The sequence below is a fragment of the Candida pseudojiufengensis genome (assembly GCF_024610245.1).
Source record: "Candida pseudojiufengensis strain CBS 10847 chromosome Unknown scaffold1, whole genome shotgun sequence".
NCBI classification, from domain to species: Eukaryota; Fungi; Ascomycota; class Pichiomycetes; order Serinales; family Debaryomycetaceae; genus Lodderomyces; species Lodderomyces pseudojiufengensis.
The window spans coordinates 1,429,024-1,455,541 of record NW_026261530.1 but is presented as its reverse complement, the minus strand read 5'-3'; the positions used below and the strand labels follow the sequence as shown (position 1 = coordinate 1,455,541).

Below are 26,518 nucleotides of genomic sequence, written 5' to 3'. Positions count from 1 at the left end.
TTTAATTTTATACCAAGACAATTTTTTTCATTGAAAAATTATATCGATTTTTTTTCTTTTTTTAAATTGATCCTTAGTTCATTTCCTAAAATCTTAATAAATTATTGATATTTTATTCACTTTAATCACTGAATAATAATTTTGAAAAATTTTAAAATTTTGAAATACATCATTATCAACAATCTCATTCAAATCGTTTATTAGTCCAAAGATCACCTCAGAAAATCAATAATCCAGACGACTCACATAGTATTTAATTCATCACATCATCAAATCAGGGTCCATTCTTTATTTGATTTGACTGTAATTCATTTTGAGTACAAACACCAAATTATTAACCAAAAACCATCTAAATTTATTCAATCTTGCATAAACATATACACAATAATCAAATCCACATACAAAATCCAACTGAAACATTTATTTCTTTTTTTTTTGTTTCAGCATATATAAAATTATTGTGAAACAACAAAGTCATATCTCGTAAATTAACACTTGTTACATTTGGAGGAAATTATATCATCAACTTTTTTTCAATTCATTATCATTGATCAAGAAATTTGAACATAAAATCAGTTAAGTATTGCTTCACGTCAAAGTCCACAGTCCTAGTCTCCAATTACTCAACGGATCCAAATTTAACTTTTTTAAATTTTGGTTTCATTGCATTTTTAGTAAAAAGCGAATTGTTGTACTTATTTTGTCAACTTTAAAAATTTAAAAGTCTTAGACTAAATTTAATCAAGATTCTAGAAAAAGGTTTGATTTCAACATGAAAGCTGTATCACCTTCATATTCAAATTCAAGTAAAATTTCAAAATCTTCAAGTGAAAGTCTTGAATCTCAACCCATTTCACTGGGAACTGAATATACAATTGAAGAAGATAAATATTCTTCATCTTCTTCATGTAATGATAATAATAATAAATTTGATAATTTTAAAAATTTAAAAACAAATAATCATAAATCAACTAAAAATTATTTTCATGATGAAGAATCTGTTAAAACCAATATGAACAATCAAGCAAATTCAACTAAAACATATGGAAAGACAAATCAACATATTAAAAGTTCATGTAAACAAAGTCATAAAACCCAATTTGATCAAAAAATTGAACATGATACAAATGATTTAATTAATTCATTGAATGAATTTGTATTCACAGAATCAAACTCAAATGATTTAAGTTATTGTAATTTCCCAGTAATTCTTAAAATTCAAGTTGATTCAAAAGCATTTGAAGAAGATATAAGGGATTTAATATCTCAATACCCAAAATTGACAATTTCAGAAGAAATTATAAATACGATCAAATATCTTATTGTAAAGTTCAAAACTAAATCAAATTTAGATGATTTAATTTATAGATTATATGATGAAAATATACCATGTGAATTAGATTATTCTAAATTTGTTTCACATCCTGGAATTTTATTTATCAAGAATTTATCAAGTGAAATAATGTTTGAAATGGAACCCAATAGTTTAAATAATTCAACTGAATTTTTAACAGTAACTCCTAAATCAATATATAAAAGTACCAATTGTCAACAACATAAATTATATGAATTTTTAATAGATAATTGTCATTTCAAATCATTACAAGAACTTAAAATTTTCAGTAATCAAGATTCTAACACCACGAAAACAAATACTGGAGTTAAATCACCAAATTCAACTAATTCAAATCCATTATCTTCAGCATTTGCAATTGTTAAATTTTCAAATTATTTAGATGTTGATATTTTAATTGAAAAATTCAATAGACATACTCCTAATATTTTTAATGAAAATCATTCAGTACCATTATTTTTAAATAAATATCTTAATAAGAGAGAAAGATCTTCACCATTTGGTAATAAAGGAATAATTCAAAGTTCAAATAATAATATTCAAACTAATTTATTATCAAGATCTTCTTTAAATTCAAATAATTTAGTTAAGAATTCATCAAATGAAAATTTTAATTTGATTATATTGGAAAATTTAAATAGTTTTTTGAAAATTGATGAAAATGTTAATGATAACGATCTGAATTTGGTAAAATTTAATGAATTTTTAAATGTTTTTCAAAAATTTGGTAATTCTATTGAAAGTATTTATTTTCCTATAGTTCAAAATAATCTTGATCATAATAACTCAAATAATGGTGAATCATCAATCCTTAAATCTTTTAAATTCTTTGATTTTGGTTATATTAAATTTAAACCTAACCAGAATCTTATGGAAAATACATTAAGAGTTTTATATTATTTGAATGATTTGAAATGGGATGACTTTATGTCTTTGGATGTGAATAATTTACCTTCATTGATGGATGAATGTGAGTTTGAGTCAACAAAATCTAATGAAAACAGTCAAAATGCAATTGAAAAACAAGTCTCAAGTAATAATGATAATAAGGAGAATTCACCTGAGTCAATAATCAATAATAAATTATCAATAACTATTGCTCAGCATAAACATAATCATTATTTATTCAATCAAGCTAACCAATTTTATTTATCATACAATAATGAATTTTCAAATCATTTTCCAATTTTAAAACCCAAACAAAATTCAACTTCAAATTCTCAACAGCAACATCATCAAAACGTTATAGTCAATTATCCTAATCCCATTTATACAATAAATACATTTGTTAAGAATTTAAATTATCAAGAAACCAATATTTATGTTAATAATTTTTCTATTGTATTTGCAAATGATGATTTAAATTGGGAAAAATTTTGGAAACAATTTGGTTCAATAAAATCTGCAAAAATTATAAAACCTCAATTTTACAACCAGCAACAACAACAACAGCAACAACAAGGACAAGATGAATTGAATAATAAAGAAGTAGGTGCTTCACATGACAAGAGCAACTATAATTTTACTCAATCAAGTCAAACCAATGATGAATACTTGACCAGTTCAAAAGAATTGAGTGAAGCACCTGAAAATGATACTTTTGAAGAAGAACAAGATCAAAAATCAGGTCGTATTGGGTTTATATTTTATGAAAATTTCAAACAGGCAATAAGAGCAATTTTAATGACAAATAATAAAATGATTCATATTGAAAATTTTAATCCAATGATTATTCAATCTTCATTTGCAATTCAAAAATCAAGTAATTCAAATAATAATGGGAATAATATTTATCCTATAGGTCAACATGGTTTAAATCAATTTGGTTTTCCTTTTAATAATGGTGCAACAGTTGTTCATCCAAATAATAAATTTAATACACCTATGGGTTATCATCAATTAAATCCTCATCCACAACCACCTTTACCACATCATTTAGCAAATCAAAATCATTATTTAAAGTATAATAATTACTACAATAACAACTCTCTTCATAAACAACCAATAAATACATCTCATCCATCACCATGTGAAACTCCCCCAACATCAACAAAAGTATCTACGACTGCTACAAATAATGGATATAATAATTCAGTTTATTATACATATCAACCGGTTTATCCATTTTATTATGGATATCATCCTAGCCCATATCAATATGGGACAACAAGTACAAATCCTGTTTTGAATAACTATATGGTTGCTAACAATAATGATCACAACATATCATCATCACTTAATTCAACTCCCAAAAAGATTAATACTAACTTGAAAGAGAATAAAGAAGTAAAAGGTAAATCATCTACTGCTCGTAATGGAGGTGAAAGAAACAAAAGTCATCATCCTGCATTTACAAATTATTTATTAAATGCTGGTCATAATCAAGCTGCTGCTAATGTTAATGGTTACGTCCCACTTTAACTTTGGTGTATCTCAGCAATTTAATATTAGTTAAATTCAAAATGATTTCGCAAATCTGATCTCTGTTCATTAAAATTCATCATATCGTACATTACTTACTACTAAAAAAGTGTCTATAAAGTTGGTGGAGCATCCGGTATAGTTTCATCAACTCTTTTTCTTGGTAACACCTTTGATTCAAAATTAGTAACTGGTTGTTCTTCTTCCATTTCATCAATTGGTTCAACTGCTTCAACTTCCTCTATATAATGTTTAAGCATACTTTCAATTCCATTCTTTAAAGTTACCGAACTTGAATCACAAGATCTACAAGCACCTTTTAATTTTAAATAAACAGTTCCAGTATTTTCATCAAATTTAATAAATTCAATATCTCCACCATCATCTTGAATAGCAGGTCTTATTCTTGTAAAAATTAATTCTTTAATCATTGAAATAACTTCATCATCATCATCATCAATTTTTAAATCATCAGTTAATTCATTTTCATTATTTTCATTATTTATTATTGGTTCACCATTATTTAAAAATTCAGTTAATATAGAAAAAATTTCAGGTTTTAATATTGACCAATCATAATCTGATGATTTTTCAATTGTTATAAAATTTGATCCAAACATTATTGTTTTTATACCATCTATACTAAATAATTTAATTGCTAATGGTGATGAATGAGCTTCTCTTCCACTTAAAAATTCAATTGTTTCATTTTCTCCTAATATAGGCATTGATGGTAAGAATTTTAAAGCTTGTTCATTTGGAGTTTCTGATGTTTGAATGAATAATGATCTTTTGGTGATGAATAGGGATGAAGATGATGAAGATAAGATATTGGATTTTATTTGATTATGTGATAGCACATTTTTTGTTAAGTTGTAATTATGATTTTGTTTGATTAGTTTGGGTACAGTTCGACTTAGTGATCTAAACATTGCTGTATTTAAAATATGTTTGGTAGAAAGAGTTTGAATTTGATGAAGTCCGCTTACTTACGCTTAATTTCTAGAATTTTTCAAAATCTTATTTTTAAGAGAGAATCTTGATTACATCATTTTGATCTACAACAAACGTGAAATACTTAATAAATATGATTATGACTTACCTTAAATAATCAATTATACATTGCAATGTACCTATTTATCGTCTTGATATAAAATCTTTTCAAAAATTGAAGCAGCACTTTCTTCAAATTTATTATTATTTGAATTATTATTACCACCATTACTTTCATCATTAGACATACTATAATCCAATTGTAATTTGTTTTCTGCAACCATTAACATATTTTGTTCAACAGTTTTATCAGTGATTAATTTATAAACTACAACTTCTTTAGTTTGTCCAACTCTATGAGCTCTATCTTCTGCTTGTTTATCATCATGTGGATTAAAAGATTGATCAAATATTATAACATTATTGGCAGCTATTAAATTAATACCAAATCCTCCAGCTTTTGTAGAAAGTAAAAAAATTGGAATATCAGGATCTTCATAAAATAAATCTATAGTTTCTTGTCTTTCTTCAACTTTTGTTGCACCATCTAATCTAACAAATTTATAATTAAAAATTGATAAAACTTTTTCCATAATATCCAACATTTGAGTAAATAATGAAAAAAATAATACTTTTTCTTTCTTCTTGTTGATGATTGTATCTAAAATTTTTTCTAATTGTTTTATTTTCCCACTATCTAAAAATAAATCTTCATTTAATTTCCATCTGGATAAAGTATGATGGAATCGATTACATAAATTATTTAATTCAAAATCTGACATTACTTGCATATCTTCAAATATAAAAGTTTCATTGGCTTCGACATATTCAGGTTCATTCATTATAGCCTTTGCCATTTTCTTTAATTTATCATCAGTATATTGTTGCCTAAATAATAATGGATGTAAAGCAGCTTTTCTTAATTGCATCAAAACATTTGATGATGTTGGAATTGGATTTGATTTATTTAATTTTACAACTTCTTGTTGTGTCATGGTTTTTCGTTTCTCTCTTTCTATTCTGATTGATCTACCTTTTTCAAGACAATCAAAGTACAATTTTGATTGATCAGGAGTTAATTGACAACGAATAATTTCATGACTTTTGGCAGGTAAGTGTTGTAATACTTGATCTTTCCTTCTTCGTAAAACAAACGGGGTCATCATGGTTTTAGCATTTTTGATAGCTTGCATTGATAGCAACGGATTATACTCCTTTGATGGTGTCTTTTTATTATCCGAAATAGCATTTGCTTTTTGTTTAAATATTCCAACTAAATCTTCCTTCTTTTCGTTAAACACATGTGGTAAAATAAAAGCTAATAATGAAATTAATTCCTTCAAATTATTTTGCAATGGGGTTCCTGTCAATAATAATCTAAAGTTCCCCTTTAATCTCATTAATTTATTATATCTTTCTGATTGAGAATTTTTCAACAAATGACCTTCATCATAAACTATAACATTAAAATTTTGATTTTTTAAAAATTTAGCATCTTGAGGTGATCCACAAGCCATAGAATAAGTTGTTACTAAAACCTCATAATTACGATCTTGTAACTCATATCTTAATTCTTCTCTTTCTTTTTGAGATCCATAATAAGCTTGAACTTTTATTTCTGGACAAAATTTATTAAATTCTCTTATCCAATTTTCAATAGTTGAAGCTGGTACAACAATTAAATGTGGGAATTTCTCATTTACTTCTTTAAGATGAGCTATGAATGCAATAACTTGACATGTTTTACCTAAACCCATTTCATCAGCCAAGATACATGATAATTTGTTTGAATACAATAAATTTATCCAATTAATACCAGCTTGTTGATAATTGTTTAAAGTGATGTCATCATCTAATAACGCAGGTTTGTGTTTGATGTATTTCAAACCTTTCTTTTTAACAATCATTACGTCGTCATCGTCATCTTCATTCTTCTCAAGTCTTTCTGTTTCATCATCACCATCTATCGGATCAAGATCAACGATATCCAATTCACCAGACTCACCAGTGGCAGTAACTCCCCACTCTTTCATCTGGTTCGAAATTATATCACCATATTCAGCACATTTTTTAATCAAAGAATCAATAGCCTTGTAACCTTTCAAACTTTGTTCAGTTTGTTCAATCATTCTTAAACCTAATTTTTTCTTCCTACTACTTTTATTAACTGGTTCTGAGGTAAAATCATTTTCAGATATCTCATAAATTGTATTAAACGGTCTTTGTTGTATAACTAATTCTGCAGTATCTGGATCAATAGCAGAAATTTCACATAAATCATCAATTGGCGCAGAATTAATAAATTCAAGAATTTTAGAATCAATTGAAGTAATACCGTCATAAGAATCAGCATCTAAATCAGCATCTGACATTGAATCACTTGCATTATCGTCTTCCAACATTCCTTCATCATCACTTATATTAATAACTTTATTAGATGATTTTTGAAAAGATTTAGGTTGAACATTGAAATGTAATTGCTGTTTTTGTAATCTAGCTTTTTTCAAATTTTCAGCTAGTCTTCTTTCCAGCGCTTCTAATTCATCTAATTGAGAAAATGAGCTATTATTTGATAAATTTCCACCAGGTCCTTCTTGATATGTGAATTTTGCACTCAATGAACTTGGTGCAGGTATTGGTGATACTGAACCTGAATTTGATCGATCTAATTCAGATCCTCTAACTAATTTTCTTCTTTTAGTATCTGACAAAGAATCCAATCTTCCAAAACTACTTAAACTTGGTTGAGGTTTTGGTAATGGGTTTCTATATTTATTTAAAATAGATTGTTTTGACTTGATTTCAACTTTAGTTGACAGATTGTTATTTTCTTTGACTGGTGATAAGTCTTCAATTTTAACTCTAGCTTTGCCCTTTGATCTTGTAGGTAAATCATCATCTTCGTCATCACCATTTTTTACATTAGTATTAGTTGGTTTATGAACATTAGGTTTATAATCTGCAAATGGATCAGTATCACTCAACAGGTCATCATCTGACTCATCTTTCTTTTTCAAACTTGCTTCATACTTTCTCTTAAATTGTTCGTCTAGTAATTTTTGCTTAGATTGTTCTTCCTGTTGACGTTTCTTTTCTTCCATTTCTTTTTGATTTTTGGTATATTCACTATAAGGAAAATTCTTTTCTAAATATGCTGTAATATCTCGTAGTGCTCCCCTATTAGTGTAAAATGCTTTAAAAATATCACTTTCACTTACATAAAAAAATCTCTTTCTAATTAATGGGAAATTTGGTTGATCTCTAACCTTTTGTCTTGCCTTTTCAATGCTTTGTAATTTATCTTTTTCCATTTTAGCTGATAGACTAGGTTGTTGGTTATTTTGATATGATGATGATTTTGTAGAGTTTGGAGATGAGTTTATTAGTATTGGTGAAGATGATGGAACTTGTACTTGATTCTCTTGTTTTGGTTTTGGAGTTTGAGGTGAATCAATTTTACTACCATTATTTGAATTTTGATTATACCAACTCATTTTACTTCTAATTGAATCTATCGCAGTCTTATAAAAGTTGTTGCCCCAAAGATTTAAACAATTTTGAGCTCTTGTGTTTTTATGAGTTTGATCTATGACGCTTCAAGCAATTTCGATCTACTTTTTTTTTTTCGTGATGTGGTTATAGCGAATTTAAGATTTCTTTATCTCGTTCTAGAAATTAGGCCCAATCTTGCGCGCGCATTTAAAATAGAACAATATTTTGACGCGTTTCAGAATTCACTACTTAAATTAACCAAATACATTATAAGACAGGAACTTATATTGTAAACAACTTAAATACACGATGTATCTATCAGTATTTTCCTAAAAAAAGGTACTAAAAAATCAAAATTAAAACTAAAAATGAAAACTTAAAAATTAAAAAAATATACAACTTTTTACTAAACCAAAAAAACCACCTAAAACCCCGTATCAACACTTTTTTCATAAACAATCCAAACCAATCAATCAACAAAATCTAAATTTCTCATAATTACTTTGCAATGCTTTCAATCACTCCATAAATTCAGATTAGATCCTTTCTTTCGATATTATTAAACACCATTATTAAATTTGATACCAAATTCTTCATATTTTTCTTTCAAGTAATTTTCATCATTCAAATACTTCAAATCGGATACAGGCCTAACCCCATGCACCAGTAATCGATAACAGTGTCTAATTTCCGGTTCTGAGAAGTCGCAGCAGGGACTGTGGACCACAGTGGAGTTTGACCACAATACTACCGTATCCGGTTCCCATCTTACTCTAAGTTGTAAATCATGAGCACCTTCAATATGATCATAAAGAAATTTTAGAAGGTAATCACTTTCTTCCTTTTTTAACTCAACAATTCTTCTACCAAACTCTTTATTAACATATAAATGTTTTCTTCCAGTTATTGGGTTAACTCTAATGATGGGATGAATATTTGTTTCAGGTTCTCTTCTTAAAATTCCTCCAGCCTTTTTATTTGCTTGAGCTTGTTCAACTGATGAATGTAATATATGTAATCCCTCTAATCTTTCTTTCATAGCAGGTGATAATCTTTCATAAGCTTCAACTGCATCTGCAAATAATGTATCACCACCTCCACCAGTTGGTAATTGTAAACATGAAAATAATGTTAATTCTAAAGAATTTAAAGAATATGAACAATCACTATGCCATGATATTGAATTTGTTGAACTTGCAAAAACTGAATCAATTTCTTGTTGTGAAGCACCTCTAAAAGTTATATGCATATTAGGAAAATTTTCTGGTGAACCAGATGTAGGATGAATATGTAACGGACCAAAAAATTTCATAAAATCAGTAGCAAATTGTGGACCTTTTGAATTAAAATCTTGATTTTTAAATACAACTACTCCTCTTTCTGCAACAAATCTTGAAAGATCTTGTTTTTGTAAATCAGTAAGTGAACTTAATTGAAGATTTGAAATTTCAGAACCTAATTTTGGAGTTATTCTAGTAACTTTAGCTTTTGAATTTGATGGAAATAAATTTTTAAAATTTACATCACCTTTTGTTCCAGGATCAATATATTTTTGAAATTTATATGGTGGATATTTTTGTAATGGATTCCAAGTTGGTAAATATTCAGGATATAATGCTAATGATTGATTTTCCTCACTTACTGTTATGGAACCATTTCTTGTTTTACCTTGATGAGCAGATTGAAATTGTGAAGCATCGTATTTCTCATCATCTAATTGAATTGGAACTGGAGCCATTTTGATGAATTTGTTTCAATGAAGTTTGTTTTATTAAGTCGGTCTTGCCTTTTGAAAGAAAATTGAAGAAATCACCGCTAGTTTTAAATAAACAGTTTGATATTCAACTGTGGATTCTCATGATTTTATATAACAACAAAATCGAAATCGGATGATATTTTTAGTTAGTTACATTTCGAATGCTGTGGAGTTGACTGTACAACATAAAGTAAGTATATTTTTTTTTTGTTGTTTTAAATTGTGGCTCGAATATTTGTCAGAAATGCAAGCAAACTAAAAACTGAAAAAATTTAAACGAGTAAAGAATAAGAATAACAATCGAAAGACGTGGAGAATTATAGTAAATAAACATACTTGCTATTTCATCAAGTCCGTTTGTCCAAGGTGTCATGACGATATATAGGGAACGATCTTTTCTATATATTATTTCGGCTCACGGCTCATTTTGGAAGACTGTAAATACTTTTCATGGAATGAAACTTTGAAAATGAGCCGAGAGAACTCGCATTAAGATGCGTCAAGTCAAACTTCTATAGAAAAAACAATACTCTTAAGAATTTGTTATCTTTTTAATCTAATCTTGGTTATATTTGAAATTCTTTATGCTCACTGGAACAAAACTCTGTTTTGGATAATTATCATTCAAACTCTATCCCGTCTTTGCGTAGGTTGGAATCATCAAAGAGTCACAAGTCGCCATAATGCAAGTTCAAATTACTCCATGTAGAGCTAACACTCAAGATCATATAAACGTTTTTTGTTAGTACTTCATTGTCGTGAAAAGTTAGAAAAATTCAATGTCTTTTTTTTTCTTATCGTAAGTGTCTATTGCAAATTTACATCTACTAGCTACTACTTAGTATTGTTGACAGTGAAAGCTCGAATGATTTAATGTACCAAGTATTATCATGTGGTTCTAATGGAGATTATCAATTAGGACAAGGGAACGATGAAGATCAATCGATTTTGAAACCCAGTATTTTTCGAACTATTGAAAATGGTAATGATCATTATAGTACAACTATAAATTCAAAACCAGTAGAGATTGCATGTGGTGGAAATCATACCATTATCCGAATGTTTGAGGGGACTATATATTCTGCTGGCTCAAATACTTTTGGTCAGATAGGTAAACCAATATCAATCAAGAATGATCAAACTTTTAGTCAAGTAAAATTTGAAAAAAAGATTAAGAAAATAGCTTGTTGTTGGGAGTCTTCATTTATAATCACTGAGGATGATGAAATTTATAGTATAGGGAAGGGATTAAAGGGTGAATTAGGTTTAGGAAAAGATGTTACAGAGACAAGCGAATTTAAGTTGATAAAAAAATTCGATATTCCAATTTTAGATATACAAGCTGCCATGAATCATGTTGTTGTTAGATTAGCTGATGGATCACTATCAGGTTGGGGTAATTGTAGAAAGGGACAATTGGGTGAAATAATAAATCCGTCTCTTATCAAGCAGGGTGCTATATGGGAGCCCTGGTTCTTGCAAATGGGAACGTTAAAAGGAAATGACCATTTTGGGGTTGGTAGAGAATTCACTATAATTACGGTAAACGGGAAACCTCATCTATATGGGAAGTTAAATAATCTGAACATTGAAGATATACAAAGTCTTCAAAAAATTCGAAATGTTAAAACAATGTGGTCATCAATTCATTTTCAAACTGATGACAGCTTTATCTCATTTGGAATAAATAGTCATGGTCAACTCTTTGATTATAAACCGAAGAAGCAATTTAACGCAGCTCATGTTGATTTCGAAACTGGGAGTGAGCATGGTTTACTACTTCTTGATTCTGAAGTATACGCATGGGGTTGGGGAGAACATGGAAATTGTGGAATTTCAAAGACAAACGATACCAACACATTTAATTACTTAAATCCAATTTTCACTAATGACGATTCCGAAGCTAGTAATATCATTTATTTCAAGGCTGGTTGTGCTACAAGTTGGGTAGTTATAGAAATTAAAAAGAAGTAGTAAATAGAAAAATGTCACGAAGTATCTTCTCCATATTCATCTATTGCTTAATTTAAAGACACGAAAGATGGAAAATATGTTCAACGTAGTTAATTTAGGATCAATCTTCACCTACTTTCAACTTTTTAAAGATTTTAATCAATCTTTGAAAAATTGAAAAAGGAATTGAAACTTACATATGATTGTTTAAGTACCAATATTTGATCATCCATTCCATTTCAAAATTTGCTCATCAAGTAGGTAAAAGCATTTCACTTACTCATTGACACAGTCGTTATCCTATGGTAATTTGCATAAATCGAACTGGTTTACTTGAGTATATCAACTGATGAACTCTACAAAATTTTTTTTTTTTTCAAACCTCATTACGTCAGATTTTACGATACTAAATATTACACAAAAACATACATCAGCTCTATTGAACCATCTAGATTATTCAAAGCAAACAATCAAAGTGTATCATACGAAAACTCCGAAAGAAGACATAACTTGATAGTACAACCGATTTTTTGGAACATTATAGCTGAAAACCATAAGTTTGTTTTGCACAATTTATCAATCATTAACAATTAACAATATAAAACATGTCCATATTCGGAGCAATATGTCTGGGTAGACCAATGATATTAGCGGAACAAGTTGATCAAACAAAATTTGTTATAAATGTTCCCAATGCTTCAAACATTAATTACATAACAATATTCATATTACCCAATTCTCCATTTGTTGATAATAATTTCACTGCATTAATATATTTTCAACTACCTCAACAGCAAAATCAAACATTACAATCAGCTCCAGAATTTAAATTATTAGGTGGAATAAATCCTTCAAAACCATCGGCTATCTATAAAGTTAGTAATTTAACCAATAGTCAGAATATAACAAATGCTCAAAATCAGGATGGGATAGATTTGGAAATGAATGATTCTGGTCCAATAGATTTAAATGATTCCGTTAGTATAAATATAGGAATATCAATTGAACCAACTCCACAAGCAGAACAATTGATACAACAATCTAAACAACAAAATTCAACGAGTTTAGTATCTACAAAACCTCAACCACAACCATCAAAACCTAGTGATACAGCTCAATTGGCTAATAAGATAGTAGGTAATGCTTATAATTACCTAGCTAGTTTTATTGATAATCAAGGGAAAGTACCAATAAAAGCATTTGATAATTGGTGGGATAAATTTAAGACAAAATTACAAAACAATCCTAATTTTTTAAATGAAATACTGGAATAGTGGGAAAGAAGGTCTACTAAAGCTTGACGAAATTTGAAATTAGTCTTGGATCCATAGTTACATTTAGAACGCGTTATGATAAATATTTAATTCAGTCAATTTTAGTTTATGGCAGTTCTTCATTTAATCTCGCTTACTCCGACCAATATTTAACACGATGCGGCTCTTCATCTCTGCTTAGTAAAAGCTTAAAAAGAAATAAAAGTGTGGCAGAAAATTTTTTTTGCAGTTTAAAAAGATCTTTGTTATAAATTTATAGTCAAATAACCACTTTCTTTCTCGAAAATTAAAACACCCTAAGCACATTTTCAATTCATCTAATAACTTACTAAAAGTCCAACCTTTTTTTGAGTAACACCATCAGAAACAGAAAAGTCCAACCTTTTTTAACTAAAATATCATTTGCTCATTAACCTATTTTAATTCCACTTTTTTTTCACTTTTTGCTGAATAATCAAAATGACTATTGAACAATCATCCAATTACTCATTCGGAACTAGAGCTATTCATGTTGGAGCTCCTATTGACCCAACTACAGGTGCAGTAATTGAACCAATTTCATTATCAACCACATTTGGTCAATCAGAACCTTCAAAACCTTTAGGAATATATGAATATTCAAGATCTGCTAATCCAAACAGAGATAATTTTGAACAAGCTGTTGCTTCATTAGAATCCGCCAAATATGCTATTGCTTTATCTTCTGGTTCTGCAACTACTGCTTTGATTATTCAATCATTACCAGTTGGATCACATATTATTTCAGGAGGAGATGTTTATGGAGGTACTCATAGATATTTTACAAAAGTTGCAAATACTCATGGTGTTAAAGCAACATTTGTTGGAAATTTAGTTGAAGATTTAGAATCAAATTTAACTAATGATACAAGATTAGTATGGTTAGAAACTCCATCGAATCCGACTTTACAAATTACAGATATTTCGAAAATTAAAGAAATTGTTGATAAACATGAAGCAAAAACTGGGAATAAAATTATAATTGTTGTTGATAATACCTTTTTATCACCATACATTTCAAACCCTTTAAAATTTGGAGCAGATGTAGTAGTTCATTCTGTCACAAAATATATTAATGGTCATTCAGATGTTGTAATGGGTGTATTAGCTACTAATAATGATGTTTTACATGACAAATTCCGTTTTTTACAAAACGCAATTGGTTCAATTCCATCACCTTTTGATTCATGGTTAGCTCATAGAGGTTTAAAAACTTTACACTTAAGATTAAGACAAGCATCATATTCTGCTCAAAAAATTGCTGAATATTTATCATCATCACCATATGTTATTCATGTGAATTATCCAGGTTTAAAAGGTCACAAAAACCATGATGTAGTATTAAAACAACATAGAGATGGATTAGGTGGTGGTATGATTTCATTTAGAATAAAAGGTGGTGCTAAAGGAGCTTCTGTATTTACATCATCTACCAAATTATTCACCTTAGCTGAATCATTAGGTGGTATTGAATCATTGATTGAAGTTCCAGCAATTATGACTCATGGAGGTATACCAAAAGAAGAAAGAGAATCAAATGGAGTTTATGATGATTTAGTTAGAGTTTCTGTTGGTATTGAAGATACTGATGATTTAATAGCTGATGTTGAACAAGCTTTACAAAAAGTTAAAGGATTGTAATAACATGACACAAGAATCATTTGTATATTTTTTTTAAACCTTAGTTTGTACTTTGGTAGTTTATAGATTTTAATGCAAGGTATTTGATTTCTGTGTAAACCTTCATCAATCTTTGACTCTTGAGATAGACAGGTTTATAAACAAATAGAGCTACCAGATTTTAAGAGGTAATTTGCTGTTATCTTGATTTTGATCCATCATTTGAAAAGCACAAGAAATTGCAAAATCAATACACATCTAATTGTTTCAATTCCATCTTTCGGCCAAGAAAGATAATGAAGAAAGCGTTTCTAATTTCAATAGCCTTTTATCTACTAAATTTAGTGAATGCAATTCAATCGAAAGAACAAGAAGAAATAATTTGTCCTAATCCCCAAGATCCCGCTGATTGTTATCCAAAAATATTTATAGCTACTAACAACTGGCAAACTATACGAGAAGGTCAAGAAATTCCTCCTGGTTTACACGTAAGATTGAATATGGATACATTACAAAAAGAAGCAAAGTTGATGTCGAACGAAGAAGAAGGATCAGAACCTCAAAATGAGCTTATAGTGGGTGAAAATAATGAAGAATCAGAGGAAACTGAGTCAAATCCAAATCAGCATATACTCGACGCCGCTAATGAGATATTAAAACATCAGCAGAATTCAAAACCACATAAGTCAAAAGTAAAAAAGGAAGATATGTCTGAACTTGATTCAGCAATATATGAAGTAGAAAATTATCAAACTTCCAACGCTGAGGACGATAAAGTATTATTAAATTTATTAGAAGCGATTGAAGATTTATCACATGATATCGAGCTTGGGGCCAAAATTACATCTAATTCAGAATTTATTAGTAAGTTGTTATCAATTGGATCGACCTCACCAAACCTGGAAATTTCTGAAAAGAGTTACAACATTATAGCGTCATCATTGAGAAATAATCCTGAAGCTATAGATAATATAATATCCTCACAGCCCGATTTAGTCAATCATTTGTTCGATGATATATCAAGATCGAAAAATGACAAAGTGCAAAAAAGAGAATTAGGTATAATTCAAGCTTTGATTCAAAACTCAAATTTTAAAGCCAAACTTGCAAATTTAAACAATGAACAATCTGGAATAAATAAACTAATCAAGCTTTACTCCAAACTAGGTCCAGAGTCTCAAAGAAGAAGTATAAATATAATAAATGACCTTGAACTCACAACGAAAACAAATGATAGAAGATCAATAGAAGAGACAGACCCAAATTCCAATTTTTCAAACTTCCTACAAGCATTATTAATTGAAAAGAAATTGAATAAAGATAATTTTCAAAATCATTTCAAGGATCTTGTTGACTTACACTCTGATAATTCAAAATTAAAACCAAATAATCAATTCTTGAAATGGTTGAGCGAAGAAGTTGAGACTAGGAAAGAAAGAAACTTAAAAATTAAAAGAGATGTTGAGAATGTTGATGATCAATTGCAAAAAGATTTGGATTTTGATGATTATATGTTAAGGGCTAGACATGAAATATTTGGAAATCCAATGGGGTTAAGAAAAGCTATAGCTGATGAATTGTAAAACATAGAGTAGAAATTTAGATTTACAGTTTTATTATCCTTTAAACAATGCTCGTGAAATGTACATTAATTCATATGATTCTATTTAAATCTAATCAAATAAACCGAATCCCATATCATCATCAGATTCTTCTTTTTCTTCTTCAGCTTCTTCAGCAGCAGCTTCTTCAGCGTCACCACCGGCAGCAGCACCTGAACTAGAAGCACCACCAGCAGCAGCACCACCAGTTGGAACACTTGATAATTTTTCATTACCTTCAGCAATTAATTCTTCAACGTTTTTACCATCTAATTCACTAATTAATTTTTCAACTTTATTATCTTCAATATCAACATTAGCTGCTGATAAAACTGATTTGATATCTTCTGCTGATGGAGAAGTTTTTCCTGCGTTAACTAATAATAAATATGCTGCTAAGTATTTCACTGCAAAATCGTTAGTAACTTCGATCTAAATTGCGTTTGATCTTGGTGTATTTGAATTAAATAGATGCTTTCTGTCTAACGATCGTTACGATCTTGAGATTTGATTGAGTTCGTGAGCTTAGAAACATAACATTGAATCTCGACGTTATATTACTCGCTTGTGCATTGTTGCTCTAGAAGGTTATGTAATACATGCAACTTCAATACGACGGTCCATTATTTGTTGTGAAAATTGAATAGTTATTCGTAAGAACTTCCGTGCACTTCTAGTTTTTAAACTTAACTCCAAGATACGTTGTTGACATCCATTTTTATCACTTTTAACCATTTATAAATTTGAAACTTGTACTATATCTATTTTCCACCAATTTCAAATATCCTTTTGATCTCAAATGACATACTTTTTCTCTTTGTTGTTCTTTATCTAGTTTAATCTAATTGTTGCAAACTATGGTAATTTTTCAGTGAAAAAATGATATTATCAAATTTAACAGTCACAAAAGTCACATGACTGAAAAGTTACTTTTTTGAGACACATACGCCGCGTCTTCTTCTAGAAGAAGCCGCACCCTTCCTGATCTATCCAATGCTCTTCTCGAAATCATACTCCATACTCCAAGGGATTATCTCATTACACGAAAACTAGTTAGTAGAAAACACTGCATTTAAAATTATGGCAAAAGGAGGGAATTCCCATAGGAATACTTTGAAAAATGACCATAAACCTTTCAAATCAAAACATGCAACAAAGGGCCAATTGAAAAACCAGTATAAAGGTAAAGTGGAGAAGACAACATCCAACAATAAGCAAAATAAAGCATTAAGCAAGTTGGAAAGAAAGAATTTATTGAAGCAAACAAGAGAACAAAAGATTTTAGAAACCAAACTTACCAAAAAGTTGTTTGAAGGAAATTCAGGAGCTTCGAAAATTATCACTATAATATGTTTAACTAAAGATATATCACCTGAAACTATAGCAAATCAATTATTCGATACAGAGGAAAGTCAAGAAAAAATCCAATTCAATCATCCATCAATCAACAACATTAAAATCAATAAATTTAAAACAAATTTGAAAGTAGTGATACCAGATCATAACAATTTCTTACAAGTATTGGATTGCGCAAGAGTGTCAGATTTTATAATATTTGGCTTATCAGCAAAAAGTGAAGTAGAACCAGATTTTGGAGAAACAATCTTACGTGCGTTATTAGCTCAAGGAATTGGTTCTGTATTGGGAGTTGTGCCAAATTTAGTGTCTTCATATCCAAAAAGAAATTTCCAATTAGATGTTAGACAATCATTACAATCATTTTTCAATCATTTCTTTCCCGTTGAAGACAATAAATTATTTGCATTGGAGAATGAAACTGAGAGTTCAAATTGTTTGAGATATTTGTGTCAAAAATTCCCACAACTGATAAATTGGAGAGATTCAAGGGGATGGGTTGTAGCAGACAAGGTATATGTTGATGATTCATATGATGGGATAGTGATTGAAGGCACATGTAGAGGAACTGGGTTGAATGTAAATAGATTGGTTCATATACCTAATTATGGAGATTTTCAAGTTGACAAAATCGAGAAAATCAAAAGAATTAATAATAACAAGAGAAATGAAATGTCAATAGATGAGGATGTGGAAGATAGTTATTTACCAGATAGTTCTCAAGATGATTTAGATGAATTGAATCCCATAGATCCTGGAGAAGGTAATGAAGATGAGGATATGTGGGATGGAGAGGAAAATAATAGTTTAGGTGTCAAATCAGAAGGAAAAATTTATTTCAACGATGCACAAAATGAACAAAATGGGGTGAAAAGAGTACCGAAGGGTACTTCAGAATATCAGAGTCGTTGGTTTGTGGATGATGTACTTGATGAAGATGCTTCAGATTTAGAAGAGGAACCCCAGATCGAAGAGAGAGATGAGAAAATAATAGACAATGACGGAGAGAACACAACTGACTACATGACAGATTATGCGGAATCTGAAATGCATATTGATTTATCACCAGAAGAAGAGCAACGACAATTAGAAGAATACAGAAGTAAACTAGCAAAAGAGGATTTAGAATTCCCAGATGAGATTGAGTTACATCCAAATGAATTAGCTAGAGAAAAATTGGGTCAATATAGAGGTGTAAAATCATTAGGTAATTGTGAATGGGATGTCAATGAGGAAAATCCAAATAAACCGGAGATATGGAATCAATTATTTAAAGTTTCAAATTTCAAAGCTACTAAGAATAGAGTCAACAAGGAATTTATCAAAAATATAGAGGTTCAATCTGGTTCATATATTCGAATATTTATTAGAGCCCCAAAAACAATATCTGAAAATCATAATCCATCAACACCATTTGTGGTATTTGAATTACTTCGTGATGAACATAAATTAGCAATAACAAATTTCTCATTTGAAAATTGGGAGGAATACGATACTTCAATACCAAATAAAGAATCAATGGTTGTTCAATATGGACCACGTAGACAAGTTATTAATCCGATTTTTAATCAAGCATCAAATAATTCAAATAATGTACATAAACAAGAAAACTTTCAACATCAAGGTATGACTACAATTGCAACTGCCATTACTCCAATTTGTTTCACAAATTCACCCGTAATTTATTTTAAAATAAATCCTGAAAATGAACAAAAAATAGAATTTATAGGTAAAGGAACTTATCTAGGCTCAGATTATTCAAGAATAATAGTTGAAAAGATCATTTTAACAGGTCATCCATTGAAGATCCATAAGAATTTGGTCACTATAAGATACATGTTTTTCAATCCTGAAGATGTCAATTTTTTTAAAGCTATTCAATTATTTACTAAAAGTGGTAGAACAGGGTATATTAAAGAAAGTTTAGGGACTCATGGTTATTTTAAGGCTACATTTGATGGTAAATTGACTTCTCAAGATGTTGTTGGAATGAGCATGTTTAAGCGAGTTTATCCTGAGATGTCTAGATCGTTTAGTGAATATGAATAGTTATTAATTATGTATATTCTCAATGAGCTTTAAATTTTTTTTAAGTCCTGAAAAGTTGCAAAAACACGTTAAATAAGCCAATATTATTATTTTGCAATAGACCTATCTCTAGTATTGGCTCTTTCCTATTTGGTAGATATTTTAACCAAATGCAATCATTAAAGAACGTTTGATATCTCTCAGGTTGTACAAAATTTATCTAAAAATTTCTGATAATACTGTGTTTTTAATATTTTATGCATAAATATAAACATTAAAAAGTTTATTTTTCAGAGGCAAATAAATTATTTGGACCACAATTGTACTTTGCCAAACTTTAGGGCTAGTTTGTTCGTGGTTTTACAGCTCTTTTCTGGCAAATTATAGAAATTTTTGAATCGTATGGAGCTGAACTTCAAAAATTGTTAGATTTATCACATTCTAAAGTCATCATTCTAATAATTGGAGCACAAAAATTATGTGGATCGCTTGCTTATCTTAAGCTTTTGCAGATCTACATTTATATAAACAAGGCGATTTTTAAGAGATAATATCAAGAATTATAATTGTCAATTGGTGAACTACAAATCACAAAATTGAATTTGTGATTGTTATACATCACTTTTTGTTTCATGTTATTACACAAAATTGAATTACTAGTATTATTTGGACCTAGAACATTGAAAATATATAACGATGAAAGGGATTAATCATTTTGATAAGAACAAATTATTAGACGCGTCTGATGATGAGTTACTTTAAATGTTTTTGAAAATTCTGAAAAATTTGAATATAAATATAACTTCAAAAGTCTTGATTTTTCAATTCAGTTTATATTTTTTTTCCTCAATTACTCATTCCCAATCATTTTATCATAGAGTTAATTCACAATCATAAATCAAACTTTCGTTTATCATATATAAATTTACTACCAACTTCTATTCCATCGCTATGCTTTTCATTTTCCTCTTATATTGGTCATTTTTGTCATTACCTGTGTCAGCTATAACATATTATAATACAACTACAATTCCAACTCAAGAATTAGTTACGGTTTATACTACAGTTTGTCCAGAAACAACTACATTAACCCTTACAGCCTGCTCAAATCATAAATGCAATCCAACAAAAATTACAGTCACTGAACCAACAACTTTAACATTAACTAGTATCTTATGTCCAACTACAATCACAAAAGGAGGAAATGATATTACAACTATTCCTGAGCCAACTACATCAACTGAAGAAATTGAAGTTACTAGATTTCAAGTTATTGATTATACAACTGTTTGTCCTGAATCAACTATTTTAACAATTACTAGATGTTCAAATGAAAGATGTCATCCTTCTGTTACAACAATTAAAGAATCAGGTACATATACATTCACAGGAAAAATCATTATTTCAACAACTGTTTTTACTACTGAAACACCTACCCCAACAGCGACTACAGTGACTACAATATGTACAAGTGAATATGTTATTGGAGGTAAACCAACTACTTATACTACTACTGAAAATGGTATCATCACATTAACTAATGGAGGTTTTACTACTTACACTACATATTTAACAACTGAAACAATTGAATACGGTAAGCCAACAACAAGTACTTATACTGTATATTACCCTACAACTACAATTGAAGTAACAACTTTCCATGATTATGTAACTACTTTTCCAAAACCTACTGAAGTTATTATTCAAACTTGTAATGAATGTCATCCAACAACAATTTATGCAACAAAAAGTCAAGTCCTATCTTTCGAAACTGCCATTATATCATTAGAAGGTATTAGTCAAGTTCCTGTTGTTCATACATCTACAATTGTTAATGAATATCCTTCGAACGAACCAATTGCTGAAAGTACCACTGAAACTCAAGCACCATCTGGTGTTATTTCAATTGCTGGTGGTAAGGCTTTGGGACTTGAATCATACTTGCTTGGGTTGGCTATATTCATTGTTAATCTTTTCGTTTAAAGTTATTAAGTTTTTTTACAATTTTTATATAATGAGATTTTTATTTTGCTTATCAATTTTTAATGATGCTGGTTATCATAATTTTCGGTCTATATTAATTTTTGCTTTACATGTTTCGGTTTATCATTTTCCTATTTAATAACAACTATTTTAAATTATCATATTCTTCAACAGAATATAATTCATTTTTATACAATACATTTTTGTTAAACATTTATTATTTATTTTCATCAATCTTTCGGTGGTTTGGAGATATATATAGTGTATAGTTTACCAAATACTTTTATTTTATTAAGAACTGAACTTCTACGTGCTCTGTTAGTTGATGTGTTATTAAAATCTTGATTTTGAGAGTTATGTTTGGTTGTAAAAAATCTAATTGATTTTACAATCATGCTGCAATTTTTTTGCAACACTTTTTTTTCATGAAATCAAAATTAAACAACAACGCATCTTCAACATGAGCAATCCATTGCTTAATAAGCTGATATATGATAGGGTTAATTTTTACCAATCATGTCTATACCCATTCAAAGTATGTCGATTCATCCATTAAAATTTCAAGTGAAAGTACTGACAAAAAATTAGGGATTGATATACTTCATGCAACTACCTAGTCTATGGTCATTATATCTAACTATTTTAATTCCACAACTAATCATTTTCTTAGCAATTTACTCACTTTTCTTCCTAACATTTTATCCAGTTCAATCAGTGTTGTACACATCATTTATGGGACCATTTGGAATTTTTATTGCTTGGTATTCATTATACCTGCAATCATCAAATATTTCACAATTTATAGTCACAATCGTTTTAATTCCTTATATTCAGAAAATTGTGTTTGACGCTATTTTGTCAAAGGAATGTAAAAACGAAAATTTCTTAAAATTTATTAGTATGAATAGAAGTGCCAAATCTTTAACTAGAGGTGAAAACATTTTGAGATTATATATGAGAAAAATACAAAGGTATGTCTATGAAGTTAAATATTTCTCAATCTTACCATTCTCAATCACAAAGATTTTGATTTTATTTTTTGTAAATTTTATACCTGTTGTTGGACCATTTTTTGTTTTGATTGTTAAAGTCAATTCAAAATCAATTCAAGTTCATAGAAGATATTTTATCTTAAAAGGATTTGATGTAATTGAAATTGAGAATTTTTACAGATTGAATAAGAATTCATATTTAACTTTTGCAATATTTGCATTATTATTAGAAATGATTCCATGTGTTAATGTTTTATTGTTGTTTACAAATACAATTGGTGCTGCTTTGTGGGCTGTTGATTTAGAAAATTTAGAAATCAAAAATGCTAAACCAATTGAAATTACAGCAGAAAATACTAATGCTGATGAAAATGTTGATCAAATGCAAGCTCATTCAAATGAGCTAAAGCAACGTCCTGGATCAATTTTTGAAGAATTTGACTAATTCTATTTATGCTATATATTTTATATAATATCTATAACTTTAATAAAGATAAATGTTATCAACACATCCAAATCCTGCAGCAACTCCACCTTCATCACTAGTTTCAAATTTAGATCTTAACAACCAACCTGCATTTTCATTTTTCAAAATCTCACCCGTAGTTTCATTAAATAAAATATTACCAAATATACCTAGTTCTGATATTATATTTTCATTGTATATATCTTTATTTCTCATTATTTTGTTTTTGAATGTTTTCGGTGTTATTAATTCCATCAAAATATAAGCACCCCATTCAGATTCAGGTATTGACTTTAAAAAATCTGGAATGTTTTTCTTATAAATATTATTACCACCACCTTCTCTTTGTGGTTTTAGAACAAATTTTTCTGGACTTTCGAATGCCAATTTTTTAGCTTTTTTACCTAATTCAGAATCATCAAATGGATATATGTTGACAAATGTAGATATCAACTCTTTAAAATCCGTGTTACTTAAGTCAGGTAATATTTTTTTCAATATTTCATGATCAGTTAATAATTGTTGTATCTTTTTTGAACCTGATAATTGAGTCAAAATTGATGGACATTTAATAGCTTTCGATTTCTCCAAAATCAATCTTGCATTCCATGATTTTGCTGGGTTTACTTCATAATCACCTGGACCATAACCTGATCTATAATAAACAACTGAAATTTCTTGCGTTGTTGATTTTATATAAGCTTTGTCACTATTTATTGTAACCACTTCTTCGATTTCTTCCAATGTAGCTCTAAACGCCTTTATTTTATGCTTATTGAATAGTTCATATTCAATTAATCTTTGGTCAAAGCAATTTCTTTCGTTTGGTTGCACAACAAATAAAACAATGGTATCCTCATTTTCTTGTTTATCATTATAGTAAAAATTACCTTGAGCTAAACCTTCGGCAATTTTTTCAATTGAATTTGAAATGGGTAAACTCTCATCTTCATAATATTTAAAATTGTATTTGTTATCATAAAATCCAGTCGAATTCAAAAAATTTTGTAATTGACCTATTTTTGTAGATAATCCACCAAATGAAACACTAACAGTATTAAATTCAATTTGTTTTATATCATTTAAATTGGAGTCAATCATATAATCAGACCTGAATATACCCAATGAAATTGGTTGTAGTACTTCATCTTTTATTGATTCTTTATATATTTCAAATAATTTTCCAGTAAAATTTGGATCAAACTTAGCTAATTCTTCCAATACTTCGATTAACCAGGATTTATGCTTAGTTATTAGATTTATATATAATTCATTATATATTTTTTGTACATTCAATGCCTGTTGAAAACTAGTTTTTGGAATTGGAGTAGGAAACAAAGTTATTGGAGCCACATTCGTTTGAAAAGTTTCGAAATTTGGTGGATACATTACTAACCCGTTAGATAATGACCATTGCTGAGCATTCAATTTTAATTCATTTTCTTGTTCATGACTCAATTGAGGAAACGGTATTGGATCCATTGAGAAAGTTCTAATAACAGTGGTAGATATTGACTCGATGATGTTTGAACCTTGATGGATTGTGCTAATAAATTAGCCGCTGTTGCTATTGATTACTAAGTTAAGAAGCTGGAAACGTGAAACTCGCTACCAATTCGTAAATAGAATAATTTAGCTGCAAAAAGGTCGAAAATGATTGAAAAATTCATGAACTTCATACATCTTTTGACTGACAAACAACTTGTTCAATGTCTTGTGTTTCTTTTCAAGTATTCAAGGAGATTAATTGCATAGGGTCTAAAAGGTCTACCAGATAAGGTTATCATTGAATATAATCTCGTACTCCCTCGTATCGTACAAGAGAGCATAAGCAACTCAGATCCCCTTATGCATTAAACTAATCAAAACCATATATGCCTTTAAAAAGTTCTATAGATCTATACTTATGAATCGGTAAGAATGTTAATTCTATATTGCGTCTAAAAGCGTTTTTAGAACTATCTCAAATCTAATTTACGCGCGCGAAAAAAAGAGCATACTTAGACAGATTTAGCAAAAGGGCTATTACCCTATCTCGTATTTTTCTGCTTAACATTGTGCTCAATAACTGGTAGCACATTTTTCATAGGCAAAAATTCAGTCTTACTATTGAAATTAATTTGAATAGAATTTTCAGCTTAACAGTTTGAAACAGTACAACAACAAACATAATAGTATGTGAGTAATACACACAACCACACCTCGTCAAGTTTTAGAAAGGGATATGAAATACTCGAATGAACAAATTAGGGGAAAGAGCGGATATTCAAGTATGGAGAATTTGAGCAAATAAGATGTTATCTACAAGAACTTGAATTTTGGAATAGTCTCTGAAGAGTCAAGTAAAGCACCTATCTTCTGCCGACAGGGAATATAAAATTCAGCAAACAGTAGTTTGGACTACTTATCCAATCAAGATATTGAAAGAATCAACAATCATTAGTTTTCAGAGAAGACGATTATGTCAAGTCATAATGTCACCAAGTTAGTGGCAAAAGTAATATGGATGATTCAAATACTTTTTAAAACCACTATGGAAGGCAGAAACCACATACAATTAGAAAACAAACATTCAAACGAACTGCAAGAAGTTTAGAATTTAGCATAAGTCTTGTGAGATATCATGCACATGTAAAATGGAAAACTCAAGTCGAAACGAGACCCTTCACTAATGTTAAATCATATTTACTAGACGAGGAAACGACCTTTGGAAAACTCAATACTAACATTTATTTTAGACACAGCATGGCACACGAAAACGTTTGGTTCTCACACCCAAGAAATTTTGGTAAAGGTTCAAGACAATGTAGACATTGTTCATCACATTCAGGTTTAATTAGAAAATACGGTTTAAATTTATGTCGTCAATGTTTTAGAGAAAAAGCTAATGATATTGGATTCCATAAATATAGATAAAGATATTGTAAATATAGGAGTATAGAAAAGAGGAAAAGAGAATTAATGATTTATTAAACAAAGTGACATCAAAGCTGGTATTTCATTTAAGATTTAATATTTTGTTGGTTATGATTGTTATTTTTCTCACCTTTTGGATGGTTTATTTGTTTAGTTTTAATTTTTGATTAATATAATGACTAGGATTAGAATAAAGTTCAAAGACATTTTTGTATAATGAATCGTTAGTCTCTTCTTGTTACGTTTACAGAATGAGTATATAACATTACCTCTTGCTCTGCAATTGAATCTTCGT

General features: G+C 29.1%; 13 protein-coding genes across 13 annotated transcripts; 8 read left to right on the top strand and 5 right to left on the bottom strand. All coding sequences in view use genetic code 12, as the record gives it.

Moving 5' to 3' along the window:
• Nucleotides 1-772: 772 nt before the first annotated feature.
• Nucleotides 773-3,775, top strand: KGF55_003750 (uncharacterized protein; the record flags this gene model as incomplete). Its single annotated transcript, XM_051758578.1, has 1 exon — nucleotides 773-3,775. The coding sequence occupies one exon, from the start codon at nucleotides 773-775 to the stop codon at nucleotides 3,773-3,775; it is 3,003 nt and encodes a 1,000-aa protein (XP_051614122.1).
• A 113-nt stretch (nucleotides 3,776-3,888) lies between these two features.
• KGF55_003749 (uncharacterized protein) lies at nucleotides 3,889-4,707 on the bottom strand (the record flags this gene model as incomplete). Its single annotated transcript, XM_051758577.1, has 1 exon — nucleotides 3,889-4,707. One exon carries the CDS (start codon nucleotides 4,705-4,707, stop codon nucleotides 3,889-3,891), a length of 819 nt encoding a protein of 272 aa, XP_051614121.1.
• A 201-nt stretch (nucleotides 4,708-4,908) lies between these two features.
• Nucleotides 4,909-8,262, bottom strand: KGF55_003748 (DNA-dependent ATPase; the record flags this gene model as incomplete). The annotated part of the gene is made up of 1 exon (XM_051758576.1): nucleotides 4,909-8,262. The coding sequence occupies one exon, from the start codon at nucleotides 8,260-8,262 to the stop codon at nucleotides 4,909-4,911; it is 3,354 nt and encodes a 1,117-aa protein (XP_051614120.1).
• A 557-nt stretch (nucleotides 8,263-8,819) lies between these two features.
• On the bottom strand, nucleotides 8,820-9,998 carry KGF55_003747 (uncharacterized protein; the record flags this gene model as incomplete). The annotated part of the gene is made up of 1 exon (XM_051758575.1): nucleotides 8,820-9,998. The coding sequence occupies one exon, from the start codon at nucleotides 9,996-9,998 to the stop codon at nucleotides 8,820-8,822; it is 1,179 nt and encodes a 392-aa protein (XP_051614119.1).
• Nucleotides 9,999-10,889: 891 nt separating this feature from the next.
• Nucleotides 10,890-11,990, top strand: ATS1 (Ats1p; the record flags this gene model as incomplete). The annotated part of the gene is made up of 1 exon (XM_051758573.1): nucleotides 10,890-11,990. One exon carries the CDS (start codon nucleotides 10,890-10,892, stop codon nucleotides 11,988-11,990), a length of 1,101 nt encoding a protein of 366 aa, XP_051614118.1.
• A 584-nt stretch (nucleotides 11,991-12,574) lies between these two features.
• KGF55_003745 (uncharacterized protein) lies at nucleotides 12,575-13,243 on the top strand (the record flags this gene model as incomplete). Its single annotated transcript, XM_051758572.1, has 1 exon — nucleotides 12,575-13,243. The coding sequence occupies one exon, from the start codon at nucleotides 12,575-12,577 to the stop codon at nucleotides 13,241-13,243; it is 669 nt and encodes a 222-aa protein (XP_051614117.1).
• A 459-nt stretch (nucleotides 13,244-13,702) lies between these two features.
• On the top strand, nucleotides 13,703-14,902 carry CYS3 (cystathionine gamma-lyase; the record flags this gene model as incomplete). Its single annotated transcript, XM_051758571.1, has 1 exon — nucleotides 13,703-14,902. The coding sequence occupies one exon, from the start codon at nucleotides 13,703-13,705 to the stop codon at nucleotides 14,900-14,902; it is 1,200 nt and encodes a 399-aa protein (XP_051614116.1).
• A 275-nt stretch (nucleotides 14,903-15,177) lies between these two features.
• Nucleotides 15,178-16,464, top strand: KGF55_003743 (uncharacterized protein; the record flags this gene model as incomplete). Its single annotated transcript, XM_051758570.1, has 1 exon — nucleotides 15,178-16,464. One exon carries the CDS (start codon nucleotides 15,178-15,180, stop codon nucleotides 16,462-16,464), a length of 1,287 nt encoding a protein of 428 aa, XP_051614115.1.
• Nucleotides 16,465-16,554: 90 nt separating this feature from the next.
• Nucleotides 16,555-17,106, bottom strand: RPP2A (ribosomal protein P2 alpha; the record flags this gene model as incomplete). The annotated part of the gene is made up of 2 exons (XM_051758569.1): nucleotides 16,555-16,889; nucleotides 17,082-17,106. 2 exons carry the CDS (start codon nucleotides 17,104-17,106, stop codon nucleotides 16,555-16,557), a joined length of 360 nt encoding a protein of 119 aa, XP_051614114.1.
• A 456-nt stretch (nucleotides 17,107-17,562) lies between these two features.
• Nucleotides 17,563-19,887, top strand: TSR1 (Tsr1p; the record flags this gene model as incomplete). Its single annotated transcript, XM_051758568.1, has 1 exon — nucleotides 17,563-19,887. One exon carries the CDS (start codon nucleotides 17,563-17,565, stop codon nucleotides 19,885-19,887), a length of 2,325 nt encoding a protein of 774 aa, XP_051614113.1.
• Nucleotides 19,888-20,817: 930 nt separating this feature from the next.
• PGA13 (Pga13p) lies at nucleotides 20,818-21,849 on the top strand (the record flags this gene model as incomplete). Its single annotated transcript, XM_051758567.1, has 1 exon — nucleotides 20,818-21,849. The coding sequence occupies one exon, from the start codon at nucleotides 20,818-20,820 to the stop codon at nucleotides 21,847-21,849; it is 1,032 nt and encodes a 343-aa protein (XP_051614112.1).
• Nucleotides 21,850-22,340: 491 nt separating this feature from the next.
• On the top strand, nucleotides 22,341-23,286 carry KGF55_003739 (uncharacterized protein; the record flags this gene model as incomplete). The annotated part of the gene is made up of 2 exons (XM_051758566.1): nucleotides 22,341-22,384; nucleotides 22,467-23,286. 2 exons carry the CDS (start codon nucleotides 22,341-22,343, stop codon nucleotides 23,284-23,286), a joined length of 864 nt encoding a protein of 287 aa, XP_051614111.1.
• A 39-nt stretch (nucleotides 23,287-23,325) lies between these two features.
• GSH2 (glutathione synthase) lies at nucleotides 23,326-24,789 on the bottom strand (the record flags this gene model as incomplete). The annotated part of the gene is made up of 1 exon (XM_051758565.1): nucleotides 23,326-24,789. One exon carries the CDS (start codon nucleotides 24,787-24,789, stop codon nucleotides 23,326-23,328), a length of 1,464 nt encoding a protein of 487 aa, XP_051614110.1.
• Nucleotides 24,790-26,518: the final 1,729 nt, after the last annotated feature.